This window comes from Lissotriton vulgaris, chromosome 1_1, assembly GCF_964263255.1.
Source record: "Lissotriton vulgaris chromosome 1_1, aLisVul1.2, whole genome shotgun sequence".
Lineage (NCBI taxonomy): Eukaryota > Metazoa > Chordata > Amphibia > Caudata > Salamandridae > Lissotriton > Lissotriton vulgaris.
The window spans coordinates 852,551,558-852,567,942 of record NC_141685.1 but is presented as its reverse complement, the minus strand read 5'-3'; the positions used below and the strand labels follow the sequence as shown (position 1 = coordinate 852,567,942).

Genomic DNA, 16,385 nt, shown 5'->3' with positions numbered 1-16,385 from the left:
GTGGAACCCAACGGTGGCAAGTGTGAGTTAACCTTGAAGGCCTGTCCACCACAATCCATACTGCAGTTCACCTCCAGTCTTGCGAGCAGGCATACGAAGAAGCACACCCTAGATTGACAGTGACTGTCACTGAGGTCACAAGATCCTTGAGGCCAGTCCACCGCATCCATTGGTACCTCCATTGGCCTTTTTCAGCAGTAGTGGTGCAACTTACCAGGGGTTGGCAATGTAGGATTTGCATGCACACCAAACTTAGGGGGTGATTATAATGGAGGTGGAACCGCCACATCACCCTGTCAGTGGCGGTCCCACCGCCATCGGTGACTGCATCTAAGCCAACCATATTAAAATGGCGGGTGGTTCCTTGGTGGTCGGAAAGACCAACCGCCACGCACCTGACTGGCTCCTGCTGGTGGTACCTACCAGGCACCACAGTAAGGATTACGATACCCCTTACCCACCAGCCTATCCATGGCAGTTCACCCACCATGAAAGTTTGGTGGAAACGGACATTGGAGGCCCATAGTGGGCCCCTTTCCCCCAGCCCCCAGACATGGGACCTGGGGGGCATCTAAGAAGCCCCCCTACATATCACTGCACCATGTGGCAGGCACCGCATTGTGCCTGCCACGTAGTGCAGTGATATATGTAACATGTCAGTTTTTACATTGCGCAGATGATGCAGCCAGCAGCACCTGCTGCAATGTAAAAGATAGGCATGGCGAACGCCATAGTGGCGGTCGCATTGTAATGCCTATTGTGGGGCCGCCACTTGAAGGCCAGCGGACCCATTCCCCGATTCGATGGCGGATGGACTGAAGTCCTCCTGCCTTCGTAATCAGCCCCTAAGTTTGCAAACTTCATGGTCTCTGCTTCATGCACAAACACTTTTAACATGTGCAGCCTTCTTTCGGGCCACTGGAGTTATGCAGCAATGGAGGCCAAAATTATGATGCAGTGTTGACTAAATGATGCAACAATAAAAAGGCTGCAGTTGATGCGGTGCATTTTATAATACTTTATTATTTTAACATATTTATAAATACTAACAGCCTCTGCAAAGATTTTGCCTCATTAGTACCTATGTAACATACAAATGCAGGAGAGGGAAAGGTGACCAGTCAACCTTTACAAAGGGCCCTGCACTTCAATGAACATAAGTCACATTTCTTTTAGTAATTTTTGATCCGTTTGAGCTACAAAATTGTTTTGGGCCAAATTGTTAGATTAAGCAGCAGATGATGTATTATGTGGCAAATATGATACAGCCATAGTTAAGTTGAAATATTTTTTCCACTTAACTTAATTTTGCCCCAGCATTGTAGTTGATCAATTTATAAGTTCCTCAAACCCAAAAGTCGAGTTTGGGCACAATTTGCATTTTAAAAGCAGTCCTACAACACAGGGCTACTTTTAAACTGACCTCAGGCTTCAGCAGTGCACACATGCAAACGCAGAAAGGGCTGCTGGCCTCTAAACTGCCATGCCCTATTATATTCTAGGGACATAAAGGTAGTTCTAACCTCCCTGCCCAATTATGAACTAGGGCGTTATAGGAGAGGTCATGCCAATCATAGGGTTACCCTAACCCATAGTGCACCCTAGTGTATGTAGGTGTTTCACAGTATCTTTAAGTGTCTCTTTCAGAATAACACTGGCCCTGTGCCTGTTAAGGCAGAGGCCAGGGTCAGTCAGAGTCAGGTACCACCAGTACCAGCCAGCAAAACGTTGGGGAGGGCGCAGGATGGCTTTGCAACACTAAAGAAGCACAAACTCATAATTTAAAACATAACACCATGGTTGGGGGGTTCTCTTTAATAATCAGAATTGATTTCTATCCTAATGAACCCATTTTCCAACTTTAGGATATGGAAAGGCTGGGGAAAAATCATAATGTTCTAATCTATACCTTGAAGTTTTCATGCAGCTCTTTGATGACGGTTAATAGCTCACTGTTCAATGTTAGGATTTTACCTTATAAACTGCAAATACCAAAATAATCTCTCAGACAAAAGCAGTAACTCACTGACCAATTTACATGATATGCATTTTGTGATCTGTGTGCTACACATTCTTTGCAGCAGGCATATTAACCCACTGTGTCTACCTTACCAAGACACAAAAACTTCCACTAGACAAACCTTTGATCTCTCTCAATAAAGAACCTTAATCACCAAAGTTATCTTCACATTGTTATTGTTGCATGAAAATTGCTGGAGACCAGGAATGCAGCAGCAGGTACTTTTCAAATCATAATGCACTTGCAAACACGACGCCCCCACCCTAAGTCAGCCACCTATGTTTGCTTGGTGCAGTAAGATTCATATACATGGTTCTTTAACATTTGGTCTGATTACTATATGAATGTAAATAACAATAAAACATACATGAAAACTGTGACAACATGCCTGCTTTTCTCAATATTTCACTTCGAAAGTATACGATTGTACTTGTTTAACGGGCAGTGATTTGTATAGGGTCACTGGAAAGTCCACAAGGTTGTCCCTGCCCCCCCCCCCCCCCCCCCCCCAGAATTTTTGTGTCTCCTACGCCCCTGCCACCAGCCCTGTTTAGAGGCAGTTGCCACTGCTAGACACATGGAGCAAACTGACTGCTGGCAGCAAGTTGCAGCCAGGAATCTGCAGACTACAAAAAGAGGCAATGACACCCCTATCAGTAACAGGAAAGAAGAATACAAAGATATGAAAGATATTTGTGAAATCAAAACGTGAAGATGTTCCCACCTGTGACAGGTAACTTGATTTATGATCATATGATAATAAACTGTAGCCAGATTACCACACAATGCAACTTCTCAAATCTCTTGCAACAGCATTAAGGGTACTATGCGCGTTTGTGGCTGGATAGCCTGACTGCTCAGTTCACCGCCTGGACCTGGGAAAGGTAAGAGCAGTCTCAATGCTTGTGATAGGTTCAGAGTTGAAAACACTGGCGACTGAAGCCCTGCACAACAGGGCCAGATTATTTGCACTGCCTGAAAGCAAGACTTAGATCCTGCTATTAACGCCCTGCTATTAACACACAGTTGTACATTTCTTTTAGACCAACGAATGCTATGACTTTGGTCCTTAATTTTGTACATGGTTGCCCAATTGCCCCAGATCATCAACAGCATCAGTATCCAGTTTTGGCTTTTTCACCAGCGGTGCTTTGCTTCTTGGTACTCGTAGGCCTATGCTTTCAATTTGAAAACAGAAATGATAGTTAGCATGCAAAGTGAATGAATGAATGAATATTTCATTTGTAAAGCGCAACTGTCACTCCACAAGGAGCATCCTGGCACGAAAGTGCTACTCGCTTTTAAAACACACATCGGCAAAACCAATACATCTCTCCTTTGGGACCTATTGGCTTTGCCAATGTATTTTAGCCATGCTGTGCAGCATGGCCAAAGTTTTAGAAACCCCCAAAAAAGACTTTGATGCAGCTGCATGCATAATTTTGCAGGCAAGCGCACCACACTGGTGCGCTCCTAAACATTACTCTGGTGCCTTTGTTTTCTTTTTAGTTACTGATCCAAGTTGAATTGGTAACTATAAATTAAAAAAAAGCACAAAAGCATGTTTGGTTTTTTTTAAGTAGGTGGCATGGGAGCTGAGGCACCATGCGACATGGAAGTAACATGGGAGGGTTGGAGGCATACGTAAGCAACACAAGACACAAAGCAACAACGGGGGGTGGGGCGATGTGGAAGCAACACAGGATGCGAAACCAAAACAAGAGAGGGCATGAGGGTTGATGGAAGCAACATGACTGTTTGGAGAAAGCAAAATGGAGGACAGGGGTGGATCAAAGCACCAACAGGAAGAGATGAGGGCACGGGTGGGCAAAACTAACATTCAGGGCATGGGGAACGAAAGGGGAGAAGCACATGGGAGAGCGCAACAAGGACAGGGACATGGGAAGTATTCACAGGGATCACAGAAGCAGAGTAGGATTCTCGCCATGCTCTCGTCGCACGGAATAGCTGACTCAAGGGAAGTTGTTCAGAGTTACACTAAGGTGCCATAAATTACAGCTAAATAGGTCATAGGGACACAAACGACTCTTAAGTGAGATTTGAAAAATGTTTGTTTGTCATATATTATTGGGGCACTTATTTTTCATGATATTGAAACCTAACAATAGATTAGGGTTTCTTTTTTCTGGTACTCGAAGAATTACCATTGGCCCTTGTTTAGCTGCCAGGGCATGCGCATGTCCATCACTATGCCTATTTGGTTCACCATTATGCTTTTATCATGGCACAGACATACGCTGGGAATAAAAGATTTTCGAACAGAGATTACCTGCAGCCAATTTTAACGGACTTGCTGCCTAGTCTACTACCCCTTTCATAATCTTTAAAAATAAAGGGAACCATCCTTTGCTGTGGCAAATACCAGGCAGGGAGAACAAAAGATCTCCATGAAAGAGCCCCCTTGCAGTGCCCGCTGGGTATGGCAGCACTCACTCAGCGAGAAGCACAGCCCAATGATGACGCATGCCACTCCAGTGGGTGAGGGCTATTGCATCCTTTGAAGGATACCCCTTATGGTCACATAACTTTTCATTGCATTTAGTTGAGATTTGGAGAACTTGTGAAACAACACACTCATGAAACAACACCCTCACTAGAATTTTAGAATTTTTATATACTTGAGGAGGACGTGTGCTGGACCAATCTAAAAAAAAACTCCTCTCCTTCCCCTCGTGGTTTGACAAGAAGTACACGGGTGACAAAGAATAATGCAGAGTGCAGAAGGCGGGTGACAAAGAATAATGCAGAGTGCAGAAGGCGGGTGACAAAGAATAATGCAGAGTGCAGAAGGCAGAGGGAGAGAAGTATATGAGAGAGACAGCTTGAAAACACATGCACTCTCATGGACTACTCAACTCAAAAGAAAACAAGCATTTGCAATGCAATAGGTCTCGCAGCATTCAAGTTTGAGTTATTGGCATTGTAAATGACAATGCTTTACATTATTTTTTTTTTATTTGCAATTGGTATATAAATCTAGTTCGTAACTGTTTGTAATGTGCACAATAACAAAAAAAAAAGCAAGAGAAGCGTGTCTTCTGACTGCTCTTCCTGTTGGTTCACACGTTGGCTGTTGAGCTCTTCCTTTAGGCCTTGGGGTCATCTCTCGCCCATGTAGAGGTAAGCTATCTTAGAAACAGGGAGCACGGAATACAGGGTGCACTTGCCAGCACTGAGCAGACAAAAAACCAAGGGAATCAAATGTCCTCCGTACCCAGCTGCGAACCATATCCCTTTGGAATGGGCTATTCATATACTCTGGCACTCTTAACTACCACTGATTAGGAGGTTCTCGTCCACCTTTGATCAGGGTGTGATGGAATACAGTAGTTTGTTTCAAACTCCCGAACTTCTAGGGGATTGTTTGATAGTGACATCAAAGAGAGAAGGGCTTGTGTGCCGTTTGTTGTGGCAGAAAATGACATCATCAAAGAGTGGAGGTATTGGGCGCCGTTTATCGTGGGGCAGAGCTCTTTAAGAGAATATGTATCAGCTCTGCTTGTTCAATGTCTTAAAAAGGTAGCGGGTCTCAGCCATTCACTTGCCAGCAGATGTTTAAGTGCCAATCAATGGCAGCTATAACAACATTGCCAATTAATGTATTCTAAAAAGGCATTGCCAAATAGCACCTTTGTGTTCTGTAGGAAAGAAAATTCTCACCCGGGTCAGATTCACCCAAAAGTAATCTTGTGAGGACACCAAACATGCAGTATTAAAGCACACCAACGCAAAAATCAAATTTAAATGTTAAATTAAGAGGGAGTAGCCTGGTGATGTGATGGTGTTGTGGTGATGGCCACTAAGGAGGATTGATGTTAAGACAGTAATACAAAGTGCCCGAATGACTAGGAGATGACTATTGCGCTTTACAAACTCAAGAGAATAAAAGCCTTCACCCCTGTCCAGCAGAACAGCAGAAGCGGGTGGCTGTACTGCGGAGAAGACGCGCCATTAAAAAAACAAGCAGGAAAGAAACTTTGAAAATTCAACTAGGATAGATGTGGCTATACAACCAAAACACTGGAGTGTTAATTCAGTCACAACCCTACGATTCTACAAACAAAAGGACAAAACGAAACCTATCGTGGGGCGGGACTGACAAAACGAAACCTATCGTGGGGCGGGACTTCCGTTTTGTGAAGCCCGCGCCCACGGAGTGCCTGGAGGAGCACCGAGGGAGAGCCCCGCGGTCGGAGGCTGCACAAGTCCGGAGGGCCGTTGACTGGTGAGCGGGGAAGGGGGGGGATGCCTGTATGTGTGCGTGTGTGTGTGTCTGTGTGTGTCTGTGTGTGCGACGGCGGAGGGGTGAGGGAGGGATGCTCGGTGCACGTGTGTGTTTGTGTGTGTATGCGACGGCGGGGGTGGGTTCTCTGTATGTGTGGGTGCGTGCGTGCATGAGCGCTCGTGTGTGTGTCTGTCGCTGTTTCTGCGCATGCGAGTGTGGTGTTGCTGCTTCCCAGGAGACAGCAGCTGAGCGCGTTCGCGAGCGCGTGGCCAGCGGAAATCGCCTCCTTGAAGAGGCAATGCGCGTGGCCGAAGCTGTCTCCTGGGAAGCACAGTCCGTGACAAAATATCTCGGCGAGTACAGCGCTGACGCGCTGTATCGCTACGAGACCTAAAAAGTTATGCTTGAAAAGCAAACATTAGAAGCAGAGATGAAGGTCAATCAAGAGAGATGGTATACAGGGAATGATCCATTGGAGGGACAAGCTGGGGCACAAATACCAAGAAGGCAAATGAGAGTGACAGGAAAACACACCAATAGTAATCAATGGGGGAGGTTTGGCTCTAAGCCCCTGCATGTCCTTGGTAAGCTACAATATGACTCGCAACCAACAGTGCACATGCAGCGGGTATGATCTGAAAGCAGGGAATGGTAAAGATGCTCCAGATGACATGGGATGAGTACAACTGCATGCACACAGCCCTCGACAAACCATCTCCTTCTAGCAGAACTGTCAAGTTTCCCAGGTCCATGTGTGGGTAGTTCATCCAGTCCAGGCTTCTATTTGCTCTGTATTCTGGGATTTGTCGTTCTGTTTATTCAAGCATACAATCAGGACTGCAAGAAACAGATTGGAAAGGAAGAAACTTGCAGTGGGTAACTGCTAACGTCTAGTTCTGCCAAACTTGAGATCGCTGCCATCTTCTCTGTACAGCATTAAGTTATTACCCCAAGTCCTGTACTATTTAGGCACCAATACAAAAATATGTGTTAATCCTTAAATAAGTAAACAAAAGAAAAACAATTTGTTTCCCAACAGTTATTTTTCCTATTGTGTCATCACTTACGCGAATCACATTCATCTGAACACTGTTTTGGAAGAAGTGCCAGAGCTGCGGCCCTACTTCCTCCCAGGTCTTCCCCACTTGTCGCAGACGTTCTAGCTCCTCAAAGGTGCTGTTTGCCTGTCAACATCAAAAACAAAGAATAGAACGTGTCATACATTTACTGAACAAATAAGTGTGAAACAAAGTCACCAACAGACACATATCATAGCTGCCAACCCGCCACATTCATTAAAATACTCCTCTGCCAGTGTCGTTTTTCAGCCAAATACACTGAGCATGCAGGGACTTGTAGTCTTTCATTTCCAAATTTAAACACTGATCCACAACAACCAACATGCATTTTTTGTTGTTGCAGTTTTATATAGCGCAATTCAACCTGAAGGGTTTGGAGCGCTCTACAGTAGTACCAGTCCAGTTCCATTAAACAAGGACATATTAAGTTATGGTAAGCAGGGGGGAGATTAAGTGATTTGCGCAATATCATAGGTTGTTAAGCCGACACAGAGACTCGAACCTACTTACCTAGCTCTAAAGTCGGCAGTTCTCTGCTAACAGTCATGCTAAAGCTGTCAAACGGAACTAGCCATGTATGACACCTTCAGACAAAATGGCCTTTTAATCAGTACCACTTGCAATCTAGTGTTGTGAGCTCTATTTTCCATGCCAAAGATGAACCTACAAGTCCCAGCATGCAATGTGCTCTTGAGTAAAATGTCAGGAACTGGTTGACGTCTAACCTATTACATGTACCACTTGAAAGCTGTCACATCTTCCTCCTGGGGAACTCTTTATAATCAAATAATCCCAATTAGCCTTATTTTGCAACTGCTAACAATTAAATTATTTAATGGGAGTGACATAAACAAGGCCAATATAACTATCACCGGATTCTCTCATCTAGCAGTCTTGGGGGGGTGATTATAGGGCTCACTATGGGCATCTCACCATTCTGTTTGGGATGAAATTTAGGAATAAACTATGGTACCAGAGCCAGGTGACTAGTTTAGGTCGGGGTGCTGCCCCACTATGTTTCCGATTCCCTGTTTTTATATTTACCCAAATAATTGCTATTAAGCGGAATATGTATTGCAATCAATTAATTTAGAGCAAACCAAAAGTGGCTTTTCCGGGAAACGTTAGGATGTCAAATAAAAGACTAGGGGCCAGATGTACGACCCTTACATTTTGCAACTCGCAAATTGCATCGATTTGTGACCCGAAATTTGCAACTCACAAATTGCAATGTACAACAGTGTCACAGAGGCTGTTAGTGATTCCCGATGGGGTCGCAAATTGCATGCCTCATCAATATTCATGATGCAAGCACAATTTGCAACCACATTGGGAATGGCTAGCCCTCCCAGGGATGGAGGTCTGCTGGGGTCAGCAGACCATCATGTCTGGGACTGCTTTTTAACCCCTTGCGTGCTGGTGACGGCTCCCGTCCGTCATGGCACATAGTGCTCGTGTGCTGATGACGGCCGGGAGCCGACCCGACCACGCCCACGATCAAAATGTGCCACACAGGAGCGGAATTCCAGCCGCGGGCAAGGGGTTAAATAAAGCAGTTTTTTTTTAATGCAGCCCGTTTTCCTCAAAGGAAAACGGGACGCATTTAAAAAGAAAAATGAAACTTTTCAGTTTCATTTTTTAAGGACAGGCAGTGGTTCATGGGATCACTGCCTGCTCTTAAAAATATTTTCTCACACACTCACAAGGTGGTATACTGCAAGTGTTTTGCAGCTGCAAATGTGGTCGCAAAACAACAGTGCATGGCAGTGAGTCTCACTATTAGGAAGGGACGTCCCTACCTAATAGCGAGAGTTGCAAACGCTATTTTGCGAGTTAGTGACTTGCAAAATAGCATTTTTTTTATGCCATCACCCTTTTTCGCGGTCGGAAACAGACCGATCTCCCGTTTGCGAGTACAAAAAAGGGTCGTAAATCTGGCCCTACATCTGCAACTACAATTATGACACAGGATGATGTGGCAACCGTAACCTTGGATCACATGAATATACAACACTTTACGAGAAGGCTCCGTATAGTGCTGAACTCAACAGCTTAACTAAACTGGCTGCTCGTGTTCCAGCTAAAGACAAGCAATTGATGGACGGAATGCAGAACAAATCAAAACATTCACCCCCAGTCAAGAGAACTAGGTTAAATCCATTATTCTTTTGCTCACCATGCTACCCCAGTTTAGACCAGGCCATATGCAAATCAGTCTTGACCCTGTGCCTCATGAGAACAGTCCAGCCCGAACTGCTAAGCCAGGTCCTCCCTGGACCGGAAACAAGTATCCTAGGACCGGTATCGGGGTTTCATCCCTCTTCAGCCAGGATTGCTTGAATCCAGTGGCACAGTGAGCCCGGGACCCACTTCTGGGCATACCCGGCGCACTTAGGGCGAGGAAGCAAAAGACACACAATTGATGGATGGAGTGCAGAACAAATCAAAACATTTAGCCCGAGTCAAGAGATCTGGGTTAAATTTATTATTCTTTTGCTCACCATGCCACCCATGGCATGGTGACCTGGCCATATGCAAATCAGTCTTGACCCTGTGCCTCATGGGATCAGTCCAGCCTGAACTGCTAAGCCAGGTCCTCCCTGGGCCGGAAACAAGCATCCTAGGACCGGTTTCAGGGTTTCACCCCTTGTGAGAAGTTGGCCTGATATGTAGTGTTTCCAATTCTGGAACCACTTGGTATCAGTCCAAACAAACCCCAAAGATGTCTGGTTGTAAGTCAACCTTGTTAGACAAGCTATCCTAGTGGTAGCATGACTAAGCAGCCTTAAAGGCTTAACTTAAGAGGTCGTGTTAAGCGAGCTGTTTTACCACATACAATCCTGTAATACCAAATGAAAGGACACCACACAAGTATATATTATAAAAATATATGTGTTTATTTCTAAATTAATCCCCAGTACTCTTTATGAGGAAAGGGGCACAAGCGTTAAATCAAAAGCACAGTATAACATACAAAGTTGCACAATTTTGGATGAGGGCGGGTGGCCACTCAAACCATATACTAAAAAAATGGTATAAGAGATACCAATCGAACAGTGGTTAGGCCTAGGGCCTAGAGAATCGCTGGGAGCAGTCAGGACTAGCAATGCTGAAGTCGGGAGTAGCCCACGGAATTCGGGTGCAGCACGGAAAGTGCGGCTTACACCAATGCAATGTCAATGGTGCGTAAAAGTTACACAAAGTGAGTTTAAAGATACTTCCGCTGAACCTAGAGGAGCAAAACTTAAGACACAGACCCTAGAGGTGTGTACCGGTGTAGGGACACCGGCGTTGCAATGTTACCTCACCCACAGGAAGTGGGTGCACAGGGTCGAAGTGGCGTCGGGTTTTGACACGCAGGCTCTTGGTGCTTGAAGCTGAAGATGCTGCAGGCGCTGTGAAGCAAAAGTGTCCGGTGGATCCAAGGGTGGATCTGAAGTGGTGAAGACCTGAAAGCAGAGGGGACAATGTTCAAAGTCACTGACCAGTGACCACCGTGGAACCAGATTGGAACCAGGCAAAGTCGGGTGCAAACAGGTGATCAGGGGTTGCTTCTCTCTGCAGCTGCGTGGACACGAAGAGGTCAAGGACGTCCAGGAGTCGATCACGAGCTGTCCCTCAAAGGCTCTAGCTGATGGCGGTGTCGGCAACTCGATTGAAGCAAACAAGCCTTGGCTAATGCAAGCCACGGGGAAAGTCAAAAAGGCTTATTACTCAGACCAGCAAGGTCAAAGCGGGTACTCCTTTCTACAGGAGCGAGGGCAGGTCTGGAGCAACCAGACCCACAGTGTAAATTGTAGGTTTCGTTGCCAAGATGGCCGCTGACCACATGACAAGCAGCCGGGATGGCGAGTCGAGTGGCACAAAACAAAAGGGCCCCACGCAGATCGTAGAGATGCTGGAGGGCTGATCTTTGGTGCAAATGTTGCTCAGTTGTGGGGCTTCTTAAACCGCAAAGCACAGAGTCGAGGGTGCCTCGGGTGCTGCGCAGTCAGCGTCTCGGGGGTCTTTCAAGATGTCCGCTCCCACGTCTCTCGGTGCCTCCACGGGTCCCTTCTTTGCAGGGACTGTGGATCGGGCTGGGAGAAGTCTGGGAAGCTGGGTCTTGTCAGGCTCTGCACTCGGGCTCCGGCTGGAGGCGGCGGCAAAGCAGACAACGAGGTGCTGGGTAATGCCTGTGTTCACAGGGTGGCCCCTCCTAGGCCACAAGGGAGATGCTCTTCAGTCTTCTGTTCATCAGAATGTCGAAGTCCAGTCGTCTTCTTAGTTTAAAGTTGATTTCAGGATGATCTGAGTTGCATTGGCACTGCTCCCACTCTTATTCCAATCTGAGGGGTGGATCTCCTGCTAGGTCCCTCCCTATGGGTGGGACCAGGAAGGGGGGCGGTTACACCCCTTTCCTTTGTCCAGGTCACACTGGAGCTGGGGCTGGGATAACCCAGAACCGGTTTGACCGGATTATGCAAGGGGAAGCCTTGTGCTCCCCAGGCACTGTCTGGTTTCTTTCAAACCTCCCTGCTACAATCCACTATCTCCTGTCTGGGGTGGTGTGACACCTCCCTGCGACAGGAAAGCCCTTGTCCAGGCCTCCTCTGCTGAGTTTCGGTCAGCAGCAGGAGGTCAGACATGTGTCTGTGGCAGAAGCATCCATTTTGTGGATCTGAGGCTCTTTTAAAAATCAACCGCGTTTTAGCAAAAGTAACATGTCGTCCCCTCTAGAGGGGTGAAATGCTACCCCCGTCGCCAGGACTGGCGAGGGGGTAGTATTCCAATTCGTATGACACCTTACACGACATGTTTTGATAAAGCCAAACCAAAGTTAACATATAACCGCGAGGATTATAATGCACTTAATAGTATATGGTTTGGCATTATCCCGGAACAGCTAAGGGAATTGGTCCCGACAGCTGCAGACAGGCTCAGCTCATGCTAGAGCACCATCTCACATTAAACCACGCACTCTGCCTTCAGGATTGTTAAGGCCTGCCATAGGAGTGGCTCACAGGTCTATATGTGTCCAGATAGGTTTAGATATAGGCATACTATATCTAAGCAAGGGGTGATTACACCACCTTGCCCCAGCTGAGTGATCAGCCAGTTGTGTCAATTTTAGATAGCCAGCCAGGGGTGGCAAAAGATATGCTGCAGCCCCTGGTAGGCCTTGGAGGCACCTATGCCCTGGGCACCTATAGTGCTCTGTACAGGGGCTGATAAGGTGACCCAAGCCAATCTAGTTATGCACCTAGGGTACATGGAATCCATTTTACAGAGAGAGCAGATAGCCTGGGGCCCTGATTAGCAGGGAACCAGGCCAACTAAGTCGAAAACCAGCTAAACACAAGGCAAAAAAATCTGGGGTAACCATAGTCAGGTAGCCACCTTCCTACACCCCTCTTCAGCCAAGATAGCTAAAATGATGGATTTAGGCCCAGATCTTTGCACTGGGGTGAATGTACTACATTGTTCTGTATTCTGTCCATCAATTGTTCTTTTTGCATTTGTCACCCCAACTGGGATAGGTATGCCCAGACGTGGGTCCGTTGCTCTCCATGCCACTGGAGTCAAGCTGTCCTGGCTGATGAGGTCTGAAAGTCCGTAACTGGTCCTAGGATGCTTGTTTCCAGTCCAGGGAGGAACTGGACTGGCAGTTCGGGCTGGACTGTTCCTATTGGGCGCAGGGTCAAGACTGATTTGCATATGGCTGGGTTCCAAATGGAATGGCATGGTGAGAAAAAAACAATGGATTTAGGCCCAGATCGCTGCACTGGGGTGAATGTATGACATTGTTCTGCATTCTGTCCATCGTATGTTCTTTTTGCATTTGGCACCCCGAGTGTGACGGGTATGCCCAGACGTGGGTCCCGTGCTCTCCATGCAACTGGAGTCAAGCTGAAAGGCCGAAACCGGTCCTAGGATGCTTGTTTCCAGTTCAGGGAGGACCTGGCCTGGCTGTTCAGGCTGGACTCTTCCCATTGGGCGCAGGGTCAAGACTATTTGCATATGGCTGGGTCCCAACTGGAATGGCATGGTGAGCTAAAAAACAATGGATTTAGGGCCAGATCTCTGCACTGGGGTGAATGTATGACATTGTTCTGCATTCTCTCCATCAATTGTTCTTTTTGCATTTGTCATCCCGAGTGGGACGGATATGCCCAGACATGGGCCCGTGCTCTCCATGCCACTGGAGTCAAGCTATCCTGGGTAATGAGGGCTGGATGCCTGAAACCGGTCCTAGGATGCTTGTTTCCAGTCCAGAGAGGACCTGGCCTGGCAGTTCAGGCTGAACTGTTCCCATTGGGTGCAGGGTCAAGACTGATTTGCACATGGCTGGGTCCCAACTTGAATGGCATGGTGAGCAAAAAAACAATGGATTTAGGCCCAGATCTCTGCACTGGGGTGCATGTATGACATTGTTCTGCATTCTGTCCATGAATTGTTCTTTTTGCATTTGCCACCCCGAGTGAGGCGGGTATGCCCAGAAGTGGGTCCAGTGCTCTCCATGCAACTGGAGTCAAGCTATCCTGGCTGAGGGCTGAAAGCCCGAAACCGGTCCTAGGATGCTTTTTTCCAATCCAGGGAGGACCTTGCCTGGCAGTTCAGGCTGGACTGTTCCCATTGGGCGCAGGGTGCATATGGCTGGGTCCCAACTGGAAAGGAATGGTAAGCAAAAAAAAGCGATGGATTTAGGGCTAGATCTCCGCACTGGGGTGAATGTATGACATTGTTCTGCATTCTCTCCATCAATTGTTCTTTTTGCATTTGTCACCCCGAGTGGGACAGATATTCCCAGACATGGGTCCCGTGCTCTCCATGCCACTGGAGTCAAGCTATCTTGGCTAATGAGGGATGGAAGCCCGAAACCGGTCCTAGGATGCTTGTTTCCAGTCAAGGGAGGGCCTGGCCTGGCAGTTCGGGCTGAACTGTTCCCATTGGGTGCAGGGCCAAGACTGATTTGCATATGGCTGGGTCCCAACTTGAATGGCATGGTGAGCACAAACATTATGGATTTAGGCCCAGATCTCTACATTGGGGTGAATGTATGACATTGTTCTGCATTCTGTCCATCAATCGTCCCGAGTGGGACGGTTATGCCCAGACGTGGGTCCCGTGCTCTTCATGCCACTGGAGTCAAGCTATCCCGGCTGATGAGGGCTGAAAGCCCAAAACCGGTCCTAGGATGCTTGTTTCCAGTTCAGGCAGGACCTTGCCAGGCAATTCGGGCTGGACTGTTCCCATTGGGCTCAGGGTCAAGACTGATTTGCATATGGCTGGGTCCCAACTGGAATGGCATGGTGAGCAAATAAACAATGGATTTAGGCCCAGATCTCTGCACTGGGGTGAATGTATGACGTTTTTCTGCATCATTTGTTCATTTTGCATTTGTCACCCCGAGTGGGACGGGTATGCCCAGGTGTGGGTACCATGCTCTCCATGCCACTGGAGTCAAGCTATACTGGCTGATGAGGGCTGAAAGCCCGAAACCGGTCCTAGGATGCTTGTTTCCAGACCAGGGAGGACCTGGCCTGGCAGTTCCAGTTAAACTGTTCCCATTGGGCGCAGGGTCAAGACTGATTTGCATAATCCCAGGTCTAAACTGGGGTGGCATGGTGAGCAAAAAACAATGGATTTAGGCCCATATCTCTGCACTGGGGTGAATGTATGACATTGTTCTGCATTCTGTCCATCAATTGTTCTTTTTGCTCGTGTTCCAGCTAGGAAAGATAGCTAGGGCCTTATGTGTAAAAGCAGTCCCCCATATGCACAGAATGTACATCACGACTTAGTCTCAAATAGTCCACCACAGGGAAACTGCCTACACCATTATATGTTCGTAGGATTTGTGCCTGACCCAAAGAATGATACAACTTCTACTGTGTATTATCAAATGAGGTATGGAAGTAATGGGGTTTCCTGCCTCCCAAGATTAGGGTTCCCAGGTCCTCCTTTCTCTCCAGATGCCACAATTTTAGTCCTAGGCTTTTCTTTTACAAATCATTGTTTTCTGGTGTTTTAGTCCAATTCGTCAATTTGAAATGGAGCAACATTACATTTTACAACTCGCTGAGTTGTTATATGAAAGCCTTCTCTTAATTTGTGTAGTTATTTGGGCACCAGTCCTCCTAATGACAAAGGATTCATGGATGTTTTGGATTGAGCTAATACCACTAAAACATAAACACAACAAAAACTTGACAAGCTCGAAAGGCATTCTACACAAAGTTCACCACAACATTGTAAAGGTTTGTAGTACAGTGTTGGAGCGAGAATGAATTCTGCATGTTGCTGGTAGGTTTGCCAGATTAGTCCATGTCAGTAGGACACCATGTTTCCAGGCCTGAATTGTATTCTTATAACTCATTATTTCTGGGTGTGTTAGTCCAACTAAATCCACTGAAGTGAAGGATCAAAGAGATGGAGGGAAGGAGAGGCCATCTAAGGTCATGCCAGGTAGTGGTCTGGCTGGGGAGCATTGTCTTCTTCCCCTCATGATGCTGGAGGGTGGTCACCTTTGCCCATAGCCTTCTCCTCTTCCCAACTGTGGTTTTACTTGGCACTAATCCGGTAAAACTGGTCCAGTGTTTCCGCACCCAGGCCCTTATTTATGAGGGGCTTAAGCCGCCGTTGCGTCACTTTTTGTGACACTGCGCCTGCGTAAAAAATGCACCACACTGCACCATGTTTACCAAGTGATGCATCTAGACAGATGCGTCACTTTGTAAACCTCTGCGCTAAATTATATCTGCGTCTGGTATAATATATACAGGGTGGGGTTCAGACGCAGCAAATCCACGAAGAAGTGACACAGTGAAATCTCATAGAGCACTTCTAGGGCGTCACTGCGTCAGATCCTTACTTGTGCTTCACAGCAGGAAGAAGGGCTGATGCAGGCCATTTTACATGGGACTCGCCCATGTGTAATGACACATTGTCGGAGTTGCATCTGTTTTACGACACACTCCAACAATGCATCATTACTGCACCAACAAATACATCAGGATTCCTGACATATTTGGTCAATCCTTGCGACATGGAGCTCTGT

General features: G+C 46.9%; 1 protein-coding gene across 1 annotated transcript in view; it reads right to left on the bottom strand.

Moving 5' to 3' along the window:
- ABCA4 (ATP binding cassette subfamily A member 4) overlaps positions 1-16,385 on the bottom strand; it is a 1,055,123-nt gene that overhangs the window by 733,869 nt on the left and 304,869 nt on the right. Inside the window, exon 8 of the mRNA XM_086957892.1 lies at positions 7,334-7,450. Coding sequence (XP_086814018.1) covers positions 7,334-7,450 — 117 coding nt within the window. The remainder of the gene's footprint in view (positions 1-7,333; positions 7,451-16,385) is intronic.